General features: G+C 40.4%; 1 protein-coding gene across 1 annotated transcript in view; it reads right to left on the reverse strand.

Annotated features, from left to right (window-relative positions):
* SPAG17 (sperm associated antigen 17) overlaps positions 1 to 19,841 on the reverse strand; it is a 214,437-nt gene that overhangs the window by 170,802 nt on the left and 23,794 nt on the right. Inside the window, exons 2-3 of the mRNA XM_021690132.1 lie at positions 8,598 to 8,738; positions 7,896 to 7,979 (exon numbers count right to left, since the gene is read on the reverse strand). Of these exons, the coding sequence (XP_021545807.1) occupies positions 7,896 to 7,979; positions 8,598 to 8,738 (225 nt within the window). The remainder of the gene's footprint in view (positions 1 to 7,895; positions 7,980 to 8,597; positions 8,739 to 19,841) is intronic.

The following is a 19,841-nucleotide window of genomic DNA, read 5'->3' on the forward strand; positions in this document are numbered from 1 at the left end:
GTTGTGGAGACTGGTTGTACAACAATGCAAATATATTTAGCACTACTAAACTGTACACTTGGAAATAATGAAAATGGCAAATGTGACGTTATGTGTTTTTTACTATAATAAAAAATTAAAAATAAAATACCCTGCTCATAGATGTTTCTAGTTCTTTCATGCATCCTAAAGTACAAAACCCCAACATTCACTATGACTGAGAATAGAAATTTAAAAAATAGGAATAAACTATAATAGCTAAACTTTAATGGACACTCACTGACTGTATGACAGGAACCATGCTAAGTGCTTTATATTCACTATCTCATTTAATCATCACTACAGCTTGATGAGGCAGATACCACCATCAATACTGACTTTACAAAAAGAAAACAGGTACAACAGAGTTATGGGACTCGCCCGAAGTTACATGGCTAGCAGGTAGTGGAATTAGAGCAGGAGCCCAGGCAGACTGGTTTGGATCAGTGCATCTAACCATTAAGGGTATGTCTCACCAAGCTAGTAGAAGGCACTCTGGAGATGAAATTCACTCTCACTAATTCACTTAGGTGTCTTTCTTTCCACACCTGCATCTCTAATGCATATGTATTAACTTCCCTCTCATTTCCCATCCTTCCCTCTTCCCTCTCCCAAAGACTTAGTCACCTTAACCATATAAACCTAAACTGTTAGTTAGAATTAAAAGTTCCAGGTGATCCGAACATTTGGGCAGAAGCCCCTCATCAAGGTGGCTCAAAAATAGGACTAAAATTGTTTGGCACCTTCCTCATGTGCAGATACACCATTGCCTTCACCAGAGCAGTAGGAAAAGCCATAAACATATCACAGAACTACTGTGAGGCTTAAGGCTTAATTCTCATTACTAGCAGTAGCTTGTATTCAAGAAATGTTAAACCACAACAACCACTTGCAGAACCCCAACTATCTACCCTCAATTTTTATGTGATACCAGCGGAAGGAAGAGAGGCTTCTGGGTCGTTGAGTTACTTAGCCTGTCTGAGGCTCCACTTCCATCGTTTGTAGGTATCTCTCAGCAGGCTGTTGAGAGGATTAGGTTCGCTAATATGTATGAAGTACCATGCACACAAGACCTGCGATAAACTAAGTCGTCAGTAAATCCTAACTAGTATCATTACCTTGTACAAAGGCAGATTATTCACAGTCTTAGACAGAGAAATAGAATGGTGGAGTCTTCCTGATTCCTTCCCCGACTTCCTTCCAGTCATAGTGGATGTGGAGTGTAGACTGTTGGAGAAGCTCCAGGATCCACCCTGGCCAAGACGGCGATGGCTGCTCTTCACGAGCTGAACCTTCTGGTGGTTACTCCTCCACTGATAGCCCTGTTCTGGGATTCTCGACGAGATTCTTGTCTTGTCCGGCAGTTCTCCCCTGGACTGAAGGTCCGACCAGCACCCCTGTCACCAGCACTTGGATGGTGTGGTTTCCTGGGACTGAGTCCCGGAGGCCTCAGCTTCTGATTCCACTCCTTGCCAGCGACTACTTGCCTACTCCTGAAACGCATGGGTTTGGCCAGCTGCCTGTGCCCCAGGATGGGAAAGAGCTGGGGGGGGGGAGGGCATGATTGGGATGCTCTTCAGTGCCTTTGCTTGAGTTATGCTTTTCTTTGAAAACAGAACTCCAGGTTTCTGATCTGAGAAGCAAACATATTTGCTCCCTAGGAGCCCATTCCTAAAGCAACGGAGGCCTGACCTTCCACCCCGTCACTGACTCGCCTGGACTAAGCTTTCTCTGCCGGGCTGCTCTGGCCTTCTCCAGGACCGTAGAGGCTCAGGGTTGTTAACACGTCTGACTGCTCCTTTTCCCATATTGACAAAATTCATTCGGTTGCAACTCTTCATAACTCTTTACCCTACAACCATTTCTAGCACTGTCATTTCTCCTCATTTTCCCTTCTTTGGGTGAGAAATGCCTCCAAAGCACAGATTTTGGCACAATAACTCCCAGATTGTTTTTATAGTCCCAGTGTAGTATTTCTTTGTTACAGCTCAATATTCCTAAATTTTGTTCCAAGGCTTTATTTTACATTTATAAATATCAGGTTGTATTAATTGGTTCCAGCTTTAAAAATGTTCCATCAGAGGTTATTTTCTGCTATTTTGATAGTGGTTTCAAAACCCGGAACACCAAGGCCCTGATGTGGGCCATGTTCTGCAAGCATCCCTCAAGGACTGGTGTGGAACGGAAAAGATACACAGATCCTGGGCCTCGCTGTGTTCTTTGAAGACTGTACTGGCCATAATAGCTTCAAAGAATTTCAACAAGTTCCTAAGACATGACCTTCCCTTTCCGAAAACCACGTTGGCCAGGCTTGCCTTAATCAAGCTGTGCTTTTCTAAGCATCCTTTTACTTGATCTCCTGCAGCAGTTTTTAATACTTTCCCTACAAGTGAAGTTAAACTAACTGGCCTGTAATTTCCTGGTGTGTCCCTAAGCTCTATGAAATAACAGCATTAGGTTGGCTTCTTTCCAATTCTTCCTGAATTTTTTTGTTTTGTTTTAAAACGCAGGATTGAAAAGGCCAGAGAATGCTTCCTGTCTCCCTTTTCCTTCGTTTCTTCCATGACATACTGCTTTCTGGTCCCAGTAGATCTGCCATTTTAATAACTTCAAACCTCTTAAATGTTTTCACATATTATTTGTTTCTATCTCTGAAGCATGAGTTTTCCATTTTTCATTTTGACAAGCCTCCCCCCCCAACCTGCCCCAAATAAAGGCTTACAATTCCATTGAATAGACTGTTAATTTGAAGTACTGTTAAAAAAAAATGAGTTTCATATTAGAAATGTGGACAAGGAGGCAACTAGATTATAATTAAGTCTGTGGTCTTACTTGTGAGTTATTATGAATACATGTTGGGGAAGGAGCCGAAGAATATATCTACATGCATAGGAATAAGAACCAACAAAATGAAATGATTACATCTGGGGATAAATTAATCCAATGTAGCAGCAAAGTATCTTAAGAACGGGATGAAACTAATTAGATCTTTATATATAAAATTTGCAATCTGTATCTTTTTAAACTGCATTTGATTCATTACTTTCAAATCCAACATCAGAAGAATTTTTCCATATTTAATGATCTCCCAGAATGATCTCCTAATGAAAAAGAAATTAATTTATCTTAATTAAAATATACCAGTTAAAAAAATAACATCTTATTTTTTTACTGGTAGGAGTTAAGAGGAAAATTAATAATTATTGGTATTCATAGAACTACACTGTATCACATCATCTTTCAGATTGTCCAGGTTGTTTGTTGTATAGAATTGATTAATTTTTAAAATAAGTGAGTCACTACCTAGGGCATACAAACGTTTATTCTTTATAGATGTTTTTTGTTTCAGCAAGCTTTTGTGTTTTTAAGTTTTTTTGTGGTGACCTAATTTGTCTTTTCTGACTAAATCACAGATAGGCAAACCCACGGCCCATGTCTGGATGGTTGCTTATTTCTGGGTTGGAAGTTACAATGATCACCATCATGAAGCAAAGCCAAACATAGAGTGGAGTCTAAAACTTTTAGGACAGTTGACCCTGACTTCAGAGAAGTTGAATTAACAAACCCCTGTCCAATGGGTAGTTTTTTCTTTCTAATTTATCAAAGTCACAAAGTCCAAAATTTGTACATCTCCTAATAAGGCATACATATTGCATATCAGATTTAATCACAGGTGGGAGAACCTTTGCATGTATGGAACATGTAGACCTCTCTCACGGGGAACATTTCAGTCAGCTTTGAGTGATCCTTAATATTTTCCTTTTTGGTTTTGGACAGGACTGAATAAACCTACAAACGAACAAGTCAGATTCTCTCTGTGGGCCATCAGACACACGCAGCCAAATATTTGTGCATATTTAGCAAATAAATGTCAATCTTAAAGAATGGATTTTATTGAGTGCTTGAAATATTTTCTCATAGATATCTGTCTTCAGGATTTTAAAGTTGTAATTAAAGTACCTATAGAATTTACCTTTCCTATTGAGTATATCTTATACCATGCAATTATAAATTTAGTACATATTCACTCTTCTCCCACACCTATGCCTTTGCTTGAGCTGTTCCCTTTTCTTGGAATGCCTGCTCCCACATTTGAATGTCAAGACTGCCAAGACCTACTCATCCAAGGGTCGGCAGCTTAGAGCCCAGTGGAAAAGTACTGGGTTTGTGGTAAAGAACACTTGAGTCTATGGATTTAACTATGGCTAAACCCAAGTTCTTCAGTATTCTAATTAATAAACTTCCTACCTTCTCTATGCCTCCATCTCCCTATATGTAAAATGGCGATATTTATATCTCCTTTTAGAATTGTGATATGGGTTAATTGGAATTATTTATTCATTTACTTACTAGAGAGAGAGAGTTGGGGAGGGGCAGAGAGAAAGGGAGGGAAAGAATCCTAAGCAGTCTCCATACTCAGCAGCATGGAGCCCGACGTGGGGCCAGATGCCACAACCCTGACATCCTGACCTGAGCCAAAATCAAGAATCAGACGTTCAACCGACTAAGCCAACCAGGCGTCCCTGGTATAATATATAAAAGGTCAAAATTAGCTACCCTTCCTTTCCCTCCCAATGCCACCTTCTCCACAAGGCTTCTTTAGATCCTACCCACAACCACACTCTAATGGTAATCTCATCTTCCTTCGAATGCCCATAACACTTCTTCTGTCCCTCATGGACTTCAGTGTGTTATGTTGTTCACTTCTTTTATTTTTTTAAGACTATTTATTTGAGAGAGAGAGAGAGAACAAGCAGAGGGAGGGGCGGGGGGAGGAGCAAACTCCCCACTGAGCAGGGAGCCTGATGTGGGGCTCTATTCCAGGACCCTGGGATCATGACCTGAGCTGAAGGCAGACACTTAACCGACTGAGCCACCCAGGAGCCCCTTCATTCCTTTACCAAACATTTTTTTGACCATTTACTCCTTGTTAGTATATACCTTTTCCTCCCTCCCTCCAACTAATCCTTAAGCTTCTTGAGGTTAGAGTCTTTATAATATTCATATCTCCCCCATTGTCTATAAGGTGAACAAGAATGTACTTGTTAATTGTTTGGTATTTGGTAAAATACCACTATTTGGTAAAAACTGGTGACTATATAATGCAGACAATATCTGTGTATACATTTTCATATAAGTCCACATCCTCAAATAGGATTACAAGCTGGAAATTATGTTCATATGTAAGGCCAGTGCATGGGATCATCATCATTTTCATCCTCATTATTATATACTACAACTACTACTAATAATATAATAAAGTAATAGCTAACATCCCTGAGACCATGCACAAAGGAGAATATTCTCTTCCCATTCCCATATGAGTCCTTAGAGTAGTTCCTGCTGGAGCAGGACATGGGTTTCCAAAAAGAGAAGGTGAATGAACAAATGGGCTATAGCTGTGTCTCTGTGGAATTACATTAGCACAAATCCAAGCACATTTTCAAAGAACTGTGGTTTATAAATAAAGACTCTTTTTCGTATATACAATCCTATGGCTAGATGAACTCTAATGTTTCAGGGGAAATTACACAATTTCAAAATGAGGCTGTGTGTATACAACACCAAGCCATCCAAGTGAAAGCCTGAGCAAATCACTTAGGAATGTGGTCTTTGCTAGCCCAGACATTTCAAGTCATTATTGGAAATATGTAATGTGGTTCTGACGCTATTTTACTACTCATGGATGAACTGCACTATGGTGACAGTTCCCTTTAATTTGCTGCTCCTAATTGACTGCAGGCAAGGAAACCAGAAAGCCAAACTGGTTAGAACTATGTTTAAAGTGAGAACGACTAGGCTCTGATTTAAGGCCAATGAGAGTAGCCTACAAATAGAAGTAAATGTAAGGGTATGGCCTTCACAGTTCTTGGTTCTTGAGTTCTCCCTCCCAAATGGAGGATACAGAACTCTATGAATTTCGCATGCAACATAAACAACTTTCTTAGATTACCTTTTCTTCCCCAGTGCAGAGTTTCCTTTGAGAAAGAAAATACAAGACTTCGCACACAGGCTCCTGAGGAGTTTAACTGTGGCAAGTGTCCTAGACTGTGCAAGACTTCAAGCAGAAATAGACTCATGAGTCTTAAAAGTTCACGAGTCCCGAAAGCGTTTGGGTCTGGGCCTCTCTCGTGGTCACCACTCACAATCACACCCACCTTGGGCTTCTCAGTAGGCACTGCCTGCAGCTTTTCAATTCACTTGGGATGATGAGGTACCAAGTGACAGAGTTCCCGAACAGGTCCTAAGTGTGAAGGGACTGAGATTGGAAATGTACCCTCTTCTCCAAATGTGCCTTCTGTCGTTGGCTGATGCTGATCAGGAGCCTGAATTTGTTTTATGTTCTATATCTGTTTTTACCGAAGCAAATTGATGTTGATGCATGTCTGGTATACCCAAGGTCCAATCTCTGTGGTGCTCATCCTGCCTTCCCTTTTTTTCTGGAACCATTCAGGAAAGGGTGTGTGAGTGGGTGTGGGAGGCTTATTGCCCAAATGCTCCCCTGGAAGAATGTGGTAGAGCCAGATGTGAAATGGACCTCCCCTGAGTGAAGGATTCACAACCCAAAGTCACAGCACATATTGGAAAGGAATGGCTTTCTAACTGAACTCTGGATTTGTAACATTGTGCTATCCCACATCCAAGTCAAAATGTCTGTCCAGATTAGACATCAAAACTGGCCTGTTATCATCTCTGATTTTTACTGAGCATCTTTGAAGAAGAAAGAGTTCTTTGGGGGGCTAATTGGTCCCAGGCCCGAGAATTGGACAGGGATTTCTATGGCTACTTTAGAAGAAAACTTCCAGTATTTTAAATCCAGGTATCACATAATGTTTCAACTGGAGCACGCACATTTAGCACATCACAACAAAAGCTAGAAGGTATGTTATTTGACTCCAAAAGCATAGAATCAGTTTTTCGTGATAGTGAGAGTAGTGTAGCAAGAGTTAATGCTATAAAATCCACACTATTGTCAAGCGTAAATAAATCCAATGAAACTTGTTCAGATAGTACTCAGGCAATACTAAAGAGCCCATTAAGAAATCATCCAAGACCTGAGACACATAAAAACTTTATTAGATCACTGAAATAAAGTGCAAACTAGTTTGTCTTAGAAAGATCCAAAAATCTTTATGCTTTCAGTCTGAAGAGCCGTAAAACAGTGCCTGACAAATTTTAAGTGATATTCTAATTAATCAGTGGATTTTTATAGCTTCTTGTGAGCTGTAAGTTAGATATTAACAAGGCAGTGTGAGAGGCAATCCCCTTGTACCGAGCATGAGTTCTAAGTCTTTGCATAAACCCAGTGGTCAGCCAGGCCAGACTCTTGTGTTAAGCATCTGCTAGAAATAGAATGGACGATTAACCTAAAAATTGTCCTTATTTTCATGTTGGTTAAAGTAGGATAGAAAATGTGCCCAAATCTTGCTGACTGATGGAAAATTTTAACAGCTGTGTCTCCGTCTTGTACAGGAAACACTTTCTACGGCATTTTTACATTGTTCCTTTGGTGAAACTAACACTTCGTAATACACTAATCATACAGCTCCCTTTAATACCATCACTCACTCAATAATTACCATGAAAAAGTATGACCCAACTCTTTTGTATATAAAAATTTCTAATTTATAGTCTTTAATTGGATACAGTGATGGTGTAGACAATCTAGGACAATTTTATTCCTAGAGAGGGATTTTGTTGGAAGAGAGGCAGATTTTTTAAGTGCCTGCCATCAGGCAGCTCCAATGAGGAGCAAAGCAAGAATTTGCTTTCAAAGAATGAATTAAAAAAAAATTTTAACGTGAATATAAGATTATTACTTCAATTCTCATTTTCTAAAAATAACAAAAATCTCTTCAATAAAGATGTTCACCTACCTCATAATATAAGGGAGCACTACTGCCTACAGGTTTCTTTGCCTTTTTAGATGGAGTTTCAAGAAATGCATTTGATTCATTGATCTGTAAGAAAATTAAATTCATCTATAATGAAAAAGAAAGGCATACTTAAGGAACACTTAGATATATGTAACTTTCAAATACCTGGGTGGCTTGAAAGGTTGGGAAACCTAGCAAGGAAGAGATATTCATCAACGAGGCAAAATATTTTATAGTCACTTTGGTAAGCTGTTAGTAATGTGTGAGTATGGGCCACCTGACAGGACTTTTCTATGTGGTCATTCCTCTCTGCCCTCTGACAGCTAGGTTTCTCTGTAGACTTAATTTTTCTTGCTATGGATTTCCCTGGAACAGTAAATAGTTTAGTCTTTTATTATTATTAAATCTTTTATTGAATAAATAATTCCTCAGAGAGCCTAGCATGGAGCCTCGTATGGCCACAGGAATTTTGTCAAATGAATGAGTGCTGAAAGGGCCTAAAATGGACCTAAATAATGGGCCAAAATAATTCTTCCAGATTAAACAATGCAAATTTATTCTAGCTAAGTTTTGTTTAAAATAATCCACCCCAATTTACCAAACAGCCCAAGAATATGATAGTTGTATTTATTTTATTATTTTATTCTATTATTTTAAGCACAAAAGTCTTCACGGGGCCTCGAGATGGGAAAGGACAGGTACCTGCTGGAGAATGTCTTGCCAGGACACGATACTGAAGAATTTCCGCTGAGGGACCTGGACAGCAAGGGTGAGGGCTCTGATGAGAAGATCATCTTCAGTCCGGTTTCCAACTACAAAAGCGACGGAGCCCTTCCAATCATTCTGTTAAAAAAAAAAGCAGAAGGAATTAAATTCTAAATATTCCTGGGTAGGTAATTTTGTGTCAAAGGCTTCCACTAAAACAAGATAATTTTCCTTTTAAACTTTACCTTAAAAGACAAGAGCTGACCACATACTGTATGTAAGGTCCTGATTCAAGTAGCCGCAAGGCGGCAGTGTTGTGCCAAATTTCATGCAACTAGACCAAAAAACCATTTTCTTGGGAAACTAGACCTTTCATTTTAAGGAAGACAGTGTTTAAAAAATGACATGCTTTCACTAGAATGCTGTCCAAGAATAATTTGGTACTGGGAAGAAATAGTTCATTCATATGTTACAAATATATATTAAGATATAATCTTGAAAGCAGAAATCTTTATTTTTGTTCCCTGATACAGTCTAAGACTCTAAATCGTGCCGAGGCATGGGAGGAGCTTGATCAATACTTGCTGAATGTTGGGTAATATTGAATGAGTTGCCAAAGGGGCCTTATATGGGGTAAAAATGTAATCCCTGAAGTTTTTGTAAAGCACAGAACTAGGACATATCTTTTCCTCCTCGTGTAACACAAGAATCTCATTGCTAATTCACAAATGAGTCCTTTCCCTTCCCAGGACATAGGCTAAAAAATTACACTTGGACACGAAATGTTGCATCAAATAATTTAAAAGAAATGTTACCAAAGACAATATTCTTATTCAGTAATCCCTTTCTCTATTATAATGATAATTTCTCTTGGGAAGAAGCATTTCCCCGGAGATTAAGAATGGAGTTTATTGAATTATCCGCTGTGTGGTGCTGAGAGTCAAACTCATGCATACCAGGGTCTATGACTTTCGCACACTAACAATCGTATGGGGAAATGGAATAAGCAAACATGATAAAGACATTCGGAAAGAGAAATAAATAATAAAGGAGGGCACTCTAGCCATGTGACCTCTCCAGCCCTTACCAACCCCATTTATAGCATAAAGGGGTTGGACAGGGCAAAATCTAATGTCCCTCTGAAGATCTGATTCAAATAGAGTAAAACTGCCTATCGGTGGATTCCAAAACAATGCCTAAGATGATGTGAAGAGATTTTACACAAATGTAATGAAATGCATAATTTTCTGTGGTTCTCTCTGTTTTCTGTCCAGTCCATGGTCAGGGTGATGACAGAACTAGGGTATAGGTCGGAGAAAAGACCTTAATGCAAATTCCTCCTTACCATCCAATAATCAGTATCCTTAAATGTCTCTTTACTTCTCTCCATGGAAACTTACTAACTACCTAACAAAACCTGCTCAATTTTCAATTCAAAACAAAAACCACCCATGAAAGTATAAAAATGTGTATTTTACCTACAAAGTGTGTGTGTGTGTGCATGTCGGTGTGGCTCGATGTGTTTCCCTGTTACATTGAGTTTAAGACCTTTTTTGTTTGTTTGCTAATTCACCATAAGAAGACTGAGCATCTGTTTTTTTGTTTTTTAATATTCTGACTCTGAAAAGTAAGTATGACATTTATAATGTATTCTTTTGGGGAAAAAATGCCACTATCGCAAAATGACCTTTCCCAAATTGGATGCCTTTCTTTTCTTTGGTCTGCTCCCACAGTCAAAACTGCAACTATAATCATCGGAAGAGGAAAATCTCTTAAATTCTCATAATAATGCGACATGGTTAATGTTGCACAATAATACACATGGTTCCTAACCAGGCACAACCCCAGACTTCCCATCAGTTACACTTTCCCACACGGAAGATTTTTTTGACCACCTCTACCTCCCCCCCTCCCTGCTGCAAATGTCCTTGCCTGGATTTGAAAGCTAATGGTGACAAGGAAGGGCTGCCTGTCCACTCTTTGGGGGGACACATCAGAAAGAGGACATTCTAGCCCACCACCTACCCATTAGTATCTGGTGTCAAAGGCAGGTGTTGACTATTTCAGACCAGAAGAAAATAAGGGAGGAGGAAGAAGGAACTGACAATTATTGAAATCTGCCATATGTCAGGCATATGTTATCTCACTGAATCCCTGAGTAATCCCTTTAAATAGATGCACTCATACTTTATAGATGGAAAAACAGAGGCCCAGCAAAGTCCAACAACTTGTTCAAGGTCATCTCGGCAGAACCTCATGGAGACCACATTCGTGGCTTACAATTTTGTGATCGTTTTAGAACAGTTTTGAGAGCAAGTCTTTGGGGTCAGAACGCCTTTCCATAATCCTTAAATTGCAGTTCATGGCTATCTTATTCACAGTAAACATAACAGATGAAGATCTGTATCACATATTAAAGTGTATAAAACCTTCAAACATAGATCATGTAGTAAAGCCTTAAGGCATCTTAAGGTTACCTTTTTTTTTTTTTTTTTTTTTAAATCAATGACAGTTTTATGAAGGCTCAAAGACGTTAAGGAAATTTCCTAAGTTTGTCTCTCTCCAAGCAGAGTGTTCTTGTTATTTTGGTCTGGATGCACCTTAACACAAGATTTGTTCCTCCAATTCATGGTACTATACTGAAAATTCTGGGCCCGATTTCTCCACTGGAAGGGGTCTGGAGAGTAGAGTCCAGCTGAGACTCCGTTTCCCATCTGTACTCACTTGCCCCAAAACTCCTGCTCCTGGAATAGGATCTACTTGGCAAAATGGGACCCATGAAGGACTTGGTTTGAGTCATGGATTAGTGTCAAATCACATTCCCAGAAGCCAGGTAAGCATGAAATGGACTGATCAGACAGTAATAATGCAAATCAAGAATGTCTGCAGAGAATGATGCACTCACTAGCGTGCTGCACTAGGGGGCAGTGAGATGTCAGGAAATGCATAATATTCAACTAATGAAGAGTAAGCCATTGCCCTGGGGTCTAATTAGGAAGAATCGTTAAATGAACAATGCTCTGCAAATATAATTTCTGAATTTTTCTCTTACTACTTCAGGATAACTGTAGATTCCAAATTTCCACTAATTGGCAGCAGTTTTAGAAATAGGAAATTGTTTTGGAAAAACTGGGACACAAATCAGATTTGGTAAAAAGCTATTAAGAACACCCCTCCGCCATGTATCCCACCCCGACATGCACTTAAACACAGTCCTTAAATTTGGGTTCACAGGGCAGCCGGAGAAACTGAGTATAGAGAATACAAATGTGGACCATGGGTGAGAAATGAACGTACAACGTGTACATTTGAGTCATCACACTTGTGAGTCCTGAGGCGCCAGCTACCTGTGGGTGAGTGTCACACAGCTCAAGAAGTTTGGATTAACTCTTAGCATAAGCCTAGACAAAGAAAACATTAATCATTTTAGAAAAACTACACTGGATGCATCTGATGGTGAAGGATACAGGGTTTTAGTCTGGGCACACCACAAAAGCCTTAGGAAATGAGGTCGGCTCTCTGCTGACTGGAGGTATATGCTGGACACAGTTATTGCTGAGTCTCGCTTTCTAGCAGTTATTGATAAAGTCATTCAAAGGATGGAATGAAGTCATGTATGGACACAATCCCTTACCTTTTATTTACTTTACCAGCCTCACCTAATTGAAGCTTGGCAGGAGGGCGTCTTAACCCAAACACAGACATACTAGTCTTCCAAAACAAGAAAGTATTCATGTAAATGCAAAGACCCCGGCTGTCTCACACACACCTACTGTCCCAGAGACACAGGGTAGATTTATGACTCTTTTCTTTCATATATTGTGAACTCTCCAGATTTTACTGAGGCACTTCTGTATTCTAAGATGATTATAACAACCCTTTAAGACAAGTGAGAAGTAGCTTTTGGACAATGGGCAGGTGATTGCTTCCTTCTAGTAGCACAAGGCATCAGCTGGGAGGGGAATGGCAGGACACACATACTGTCTTCCCCTGCCTTTGCTGGCGTGTGGCAGGGGGCCTGCTGCCCTCAAAGACCTGAAAGGAGATTCCCACAGTCCGCTCCCCAGGCTGATCAGATCCCGAGGAGCTTGATGAACCAACAGTGGTCCCAACTTTTATTTGGAGAAGATGTATACAAGCCCCAAGTCAAGTCAGCGCAACAGTAAAAAAGGCAAACTGTGTGCAGAGTTATTTAACAACTGTCCTGATATGCAAACGTATACTTGATGTCGCTCCTCTGCTGCAAGGATGACCTTCTTGTCGAGTAGGTGTACTGCCAAATGGAGAGGGATTAGCAACTCTCTCTCTCATACCAGGTCTTCCCTTCAAAAGGGGTCTTGGATCTCCATCAGCCAAAGAGTTAGTGTGGGGGGTTGGCCGGCAGAATATTTTTATGACATAGAACTGGCTGCTATAATCGTATTTGTTAAAAAGGGGTTATAACTATAAAATAAGTTGGGAATAGCAATTACAAATGGGTGCACATTGTTATCTAATAAACAGGAACGATACAACCGCCCGGGATGTGCAGTCATCTAACTCCTTTGACTGCCTTTACTAAACAAATTCTTATTATAGATTCTTCTCTAATTATAGATAGCTCACAATTTGTTATAAATACTATAGCTTGACACATTGTCAACATACTATTAGAGCTGCTCCTTATTTAGGAATTAGTTCATGTGGCTGTCACATTTTCTCAACTAGATTATAAGCTCTTTAGGTCAGAAATTCCATTTTATCGCTTTTGTACCTCATGGTGCCCAGCAGAGAAATGGGAAATAAAGCAGGGCCCTCTCTATAAATAACTGTTGTGTAGTATTTTAAAGCAATAGAGAATGTGCTTGGACACTAAGGATTTTGACCCCGAGAATCATAAAGCCCTAGAAGGTAACGTATCAAGAAACCGTGCAGCGCGTATACAGAGTCCACAGCCCTGAAGTCTTTTGGGAGGAAAACGGGCTGCCTCTGATCCAACCTGATTTCTGCCAGGCGTCAGTGACAAGGGTTTGAGGAGTTAGGCCCTGTGGCCCTTCCTCTACCAAGACAGGTTTCCTGGGAGTGGCCCGACAAGCAGCCAGATGGTAGTGAAAGGAGGCAGCCCTGGCAGGTAAGAAGGGAAAAGCCCAAGACTCACATACAAATGCTCATTGCTATAAAGCCATCCCTCCTTCTCTTTCTTTCCTACTGTCTCCTGTCACCCAGCAAGAGGGACCTCAATGGTCTGCTCCTTCTTCCCCTCCACCTAACCGCCGACAGGCTGCAAGTACTGTGATTCCTTTCTCCTTCAAGGTGCCTCTGAAATTCTTATGAGTCGGACTTTATGGCAGTGTGGGGTAGGGAGAGAGGAAAGACAGAAGCTGCACATGGTATCAGGGCTCTACATCCAGACTCTGCCAGATGTGCAGAATTTGGACCTGACACGGCCTCCCGCCGCAATGTCGATGCCCCACCCATCCTAATCTTCCCCTCCATCAGGAGTGTGCTGGATCTGATTGCCCCCACGCTTCCTGACTCTGGCCAGTGGGGTTGCGTTGACACCATGAAATTCACCATGGCGGAAGTGTGGAAACTATAGCAATGCCAAGTGCCACGAATCAGAGCTTTGCCCTGGAGAACAGGTTGTTAAAACGTTTAGCAGCACATCACGGCTCCCTTCCCAGGAAGTCCTGTGAGTCTAAGACTGACTTAGAAATGATTTTGATTGAAACAGTGAAGACTGTCTCTGGGAAAATATCGAGGGCAGAGCAGATTCTCTGCACCTATCACATTCCCCATCCCAATACACATTCTGCAGTGTGTGCTGTCTGGAGTGATACTGTCTGCTGATGGATGCTGCTTCAGGTGGGACCCAGCTTCACTATCCTTCAAAATGGACTCTATGAAATGCAAGTGACAAGGTAAGGACAGAGAGGCCACCATGGGAGGAGCAGGGCCAACCGACTCCAAGGCTCTCCTTTCCTCCTGAACATCTTGGGGTTACTGTCCCACTCAGGCATCCGAGTCACTGGGACCACTGCCTGGGAAGGGGTCCCCGAGCACCCACAGATAGTGAGACCCCCTCACACTTCCATGACCCCCTGGAGGAGGTCATTGTGGCATAGTGATTAAGAGCCTGGGCTAAGGAGGCAGACTTCCTGGATTCAAATTTCAATGCATCATCTGTGTGTCCTTGGGCAAGTTACTTAACTTCTCTGTGCCTCATGGATACATGAGGATAATGACAGTACCTGCCTCACGGGGTTGTTTTGAAGATAGAATGAGAAAACCTATAGAAAGCCCTTCTGAGCAGCACCTAGGAATGATCACAGCCATCGTGGATATTATTTTTTTTGTGTGTGGGGGGGCCTTCTGCTCTTGGTACTTATTAAAACAAAAATGGTTATTCCATACATGCTGTTCCAAATGTGGAGAACTTATGAGTGAGTCAAGGAAAAAAATCAAACAGAATATCAACCATTGTATCATGAAAAAGAAAGTCTTTATTTGAATGATAGTCAATTTGCAGAATAACTTGCTCTTTGATAATGATAAACTTATTAACTGATATATTTCTAAAATATTTAGGTGCTTGGAAGAAAGGGCAAAAGTCATGAACATACTATGTTTACAATTCTAAAGGTATATAATTTTCAGAGCTATGGGGAAAAAAATGTGAGTGTGGCAGAAGGGAGCTGTAAGTGATTTTGTGCTCAGTAGAGTCCGGGCAGAGACACCGACCCACCTCCAACGGTGAAAGAGACATGGGTTGGAGTCAGGGGAAAAGTGTGGAGCTGACTAAGGAGACAGTGAGCTCCGAGGCAGCCACGCAAAGGGCTGGGGACAGACAGCTGCACTGCACTAACTCTTATTAGAGACAGAGACCGGCTCACTGGCTTAAAAAAATAAGAACATGGATCACATGATTGGTATTTCACTTGCAAATATTATCTGATTAATTTTATGGATGCAGGCCTAAAACACAGATATCAGGCAGGGCTAGTTCTTAAAAACAAAAGCAAAATGAGTGAAGTTTATTTTTGGTACAGAGTGTTTGGGCACCTCTTTCTCCAGATAAGACAGGCTCCCTGTCCTGTTGTTATATTCTGGCTGCCCCAGGCCCTTTATAGGGCTCTCCAGAATTCAGCATCCCCTTCTCCTGGACAGAATACAATTTATCCACATCACCTCCTAGTCAGCTCAGGGCCTTAATACTTGATTTGTTAACTAGATAAATAAGCATTCCCTGCAGCATTAGTGACTGTGACTGTCTTAAAGTATTTTTTCCCCTCCGTGCTATCTGCATTTTTAAAACAGAATCTTAGCAACTCCTGGACTAACTCAAAGGGATGCCCTGCTAATGGGGGTATGTTAGCAGTGGTCTGGGCCAGTGGGAAAGGCTCCCCTAGAATCATACCACCTAGACAACTTCCTACTTTGCCCATGGGCCTGGCATATAGTAGCATTCAATAAATGTCTCTTGAACTTAGTAGTCAAAACCACACACTAAAGAGAATTGTTACACACGTTTAGTATGGAAATGACAACTAAGTATGTGGCATTTTATCAGGTACACTCAGCACTTTGGAAGGAACCATGCCTCTGAATCACTGAGCATTTGAATTAAAGAAAGCATATTCCTTTGAGACATAGACAACACTCTAATGTCTTCTATTCACTGATGAGAACTCAGCAGTCCAGAAACATCTTTACTGTGCAAGCACATGCTATCTGGCTGGTTTTCCTTGTCTTCATAAATATTAAATGTGATCACTAATTAAAATTATTGAAGTTCTGGAGCAAAAGACACAGAGCTCTGAAGAGGTTGTCAAATTCTGCCTCTGTGGTTTCTTAGACAAATGACCTTGGGCCTACTTTGTGACTCAGTTTCTCACTTGTAAAAATCGATCTAATAATATAACCTTCCAAAAGTTTTTGCAGGGTTCTAATAAACAAATACACCTAGGATCATTTTGCACATTGTAAAGTACTGCGCAAAGGTAAAATATTAATGTGTGCAAGGGAACTATTATTTCCCTTTGAAAGTTCTGCAAAAATGGGTTAAAAGTGGTGATCACTTCTTCAATTTTGGATTTGGATATGTCCTGCGGATCTTCTTTGGATGGTTTAGCCTCACAGCTTGGCTGTTTGATTGTTTTTCTTTCGTTTTTCAGAGTACTTGGCCTATCCCACCAATCTAGCACATGAGCCTAATTCGGTTTTGCTCCATACATCAGAGAGTTTTAAGACAGCTATTAAAACACCACATGGAAAAGCTTTGCAGGGAATTCTACTCCACAGAGAAACCACAGAAACCACTACACACCTTAACTCTCTCCCCACCCCCAACAGTTGGCTAAAATTACGGCTCCATTATGTTCGTACAATCCAACCAGTTTTATTGCTTGGAGCAAAATCTGAGGTCCAAAATGAACTTCAGAACATAAAGAGTAAGGCAAACCTCAAAAGGAAACAAGCTTCTTTGGGTTTTCAAACAAATATTACATATCAGAGGCATTCTTCTAACGGAGGAGACCAAGAAAAGCTAAGAGGAGTCCTGCTAATTGCTCCACGAATGTAAAATTGGAATCAGGGACTCACCCCAAAGAGAAGAGATCTCTTTTCATCATCAGATATTAAAGGCTACAACCTTTCATCAAACAACTCCATCCTCAGACATGAGACCCTCTCATCCGTCCCTCAAGTCTCTTCAGTATTGAGTTACTATCGCCCACATTAAAAATTAAGACATATTTTCAAGACTCAATATTAACTCATTATTACCCTATTGTAGCCCTTTCCTTTGGTTTTTGTTTTTTTTCCCCCACCTTCATTTCTCTATTTTAAATGTCATTTATCCACTGGACATTGTGGTATGTTCTATAAATTTGTATAGCCTTGGCACTGGGACTACTCAGAGGAAACAAACAACCAGCCAATACTCTTTCTAATGAATCCTCTATGCCCTATAGCTGCTTTTTGGTTAATTATGTGTCATGGACAACTCATTTCCTTGCAGTTAATACAAGTGTCCTCATTTACCATTTGTTTGCTACATAACCGCTGATGGAGTTTTTTGTTTGTTTTGTTTTGGTTTGGTTTTTTTTAGCCACTGCTGGAGTTTAATTTCTACATCCATCTAGAGTGAGTACAGAATCCCCAAGACACTTCTGACTACTACAAGGATACAAGACTGTCTTGATTATAAGCACTCTACCCTATTCTCCTCCCAATTCAATGAAATATCCAAGGAATGCCAATATCTTGGCCACCAAATGATGATGCAGGGAAGAAGGGGTATCTAAGGATGGTCCTGGGGCAATGCCAGATCTTCTAGATACCCAAGGTCGATCATGCTTCTAGAGAAGTATGGGTCAATCTGAAAATCCCAAGAAGGTGTCTCAGAAAAGCTATGAGGGTCTGCTTGGGAATCTGTGCTCTGCCTTAATTCAACAAGAAATGAGCAGCGGTTCCATTCAACACGCATTTATTAAATTAGTGTGATTAAATGTCTCTGATGTAAGAAACTATAGTGGTTACACAAAAATGACTAAGATAGGAGTTTGGAAAGTAAGCAAACAATGTTTATGTTCCACAATAAGTTTCTTAAGAGACCTTTTCTTTGTTTAGGCTACTTAACAACACCAGTTGCTCTGACGGGGCCCATCAAGGGAGTTAGGATTTGCAGCTTTCCAGAGCTGGCATTATGCAATGATCCTGACTTTTCCAGCCTCCCAGGAATCAGGAGTTTCTCAACGAAGGCAAGAGGTAGTGGAGATCTGTCTCTGGTGAGAAAACCGGGGTAAGACCACCAAACTGACAAAGGGTAAAAAAGATTCAGCAATATCAATCTGTCCTGACGGGAGGGGAGATTAGAGCATGGATGGCTGTCTGAGGCAGTTCTTGAGATCTTTTTCCTAGAATGCTCATGACTTTCTTCAGATCTTCACACCACTGCCACTGTTTTAGGGATGAGTTTCTTGGAGGCTGACAAGAAAGTGGGGTGGAGGAGAGGCAGGAAAGAAGGTGTCACTGAAGTCAGGGGAGGAGTGGTGTATGTCGTCAAAGGCAATTAGAAGGTTACCAGTGACCTTAGTAAGAGCAGTTCTATTTGAGTAAAACTGCTTCCTGCTCATTCCTTCATTCCTGCAATACCATACGCCCTCATAATTCACATATCTCCTTTACCATATGAACCTCGTGTAAGGGCTGTGTGACTAAATATTCCAAGTTAATGATTATGATAAATTTCAAGCCCTCGATCTGGATATGGTTATTAATTTTCTCCAATTACACAGGTACATGAAGTCTATTTATTGGTTGCATCAGGGCAGTAATTCATTATAATTATTCCTCTCCTATTGATTCCCTAATATAGTCCTTACAATAGCTCTTTCAATGGTGTAATAAAAAGAGCACTGGTTTTAGTATCAGAAAACCTGGTTATTAGTCCTGATTCCAACCACATGGGCTTGGAAAAACATTCAGGTAATCAGAATCTGGACTGTAGTAATACAATGCTTATAGTAGAGAGTCATTCATTCATTCAACCAGTATTTACTGAGGAGTTACTAAGTGCCAACACTGAAGTGGGCATTAGGAAGAGAATGCATAGGCATAGGGCATAATCACTATCCTTAAACCACATCAGCCTGGGAAAGGCAATACACAAATAAAAGTGAAAAGAGATTATTTATCAAAGTATTTCATAGCTATCAAACACTGTACTGTGTATTCATTTTAATTACTATATTGTTCATCCAATTAACATTTACTATGTGGGTACCTATGTTGTATGTGCTGCCCTGGAAATGGAGGATACAAATTTGAATAAGAGCATTTAGAAGAAATGAACTAAATCTGTATATCTCAACATGGTAGACTTCAAAACACAATGTGGAATAAAAAAAATTGCAGGATTGGTAAATAGAAAAGTGTTTTTTAAGTGTATACTGAAAAAAAAAGAACTAGCAAACTAGCAATTGTCAATTTTTCATGATACAATTTTCCATGGTACAAATGTGCTTGTTATATTATCCTTTGAGCTTGTCTGATTTTTAGAAAGTCTGGAAAGAAGTCTGCTCTCAAAAGACCCACAGTCCAGCGGGGGAGACAGAGGTATGAAAGTCACAATGTAAGGTGATATGCATTTTACTAGACCACATCTCTCCCTGTATCTTACAAAAAGTTTCATGGGCAGATGCCACTTGAAGAAATAGTGGAAGGAATTCTTTGACTAGGTCTCCTGCTTGTCCACTTTCT

Source organism: Neomonachus schauinslandi, chromosome 4, assembly GCF_002201575.2.
Source record: "Neomonachus schauinslandi chromosome 4, ASM220157v2, whole genome shotgun sequence".
NCBI lineage: Eukaryota > Metazoa > Chordata > Mammalia > Carnivora > Phocidae > Neomonachus > Neomonachus schauinslandi.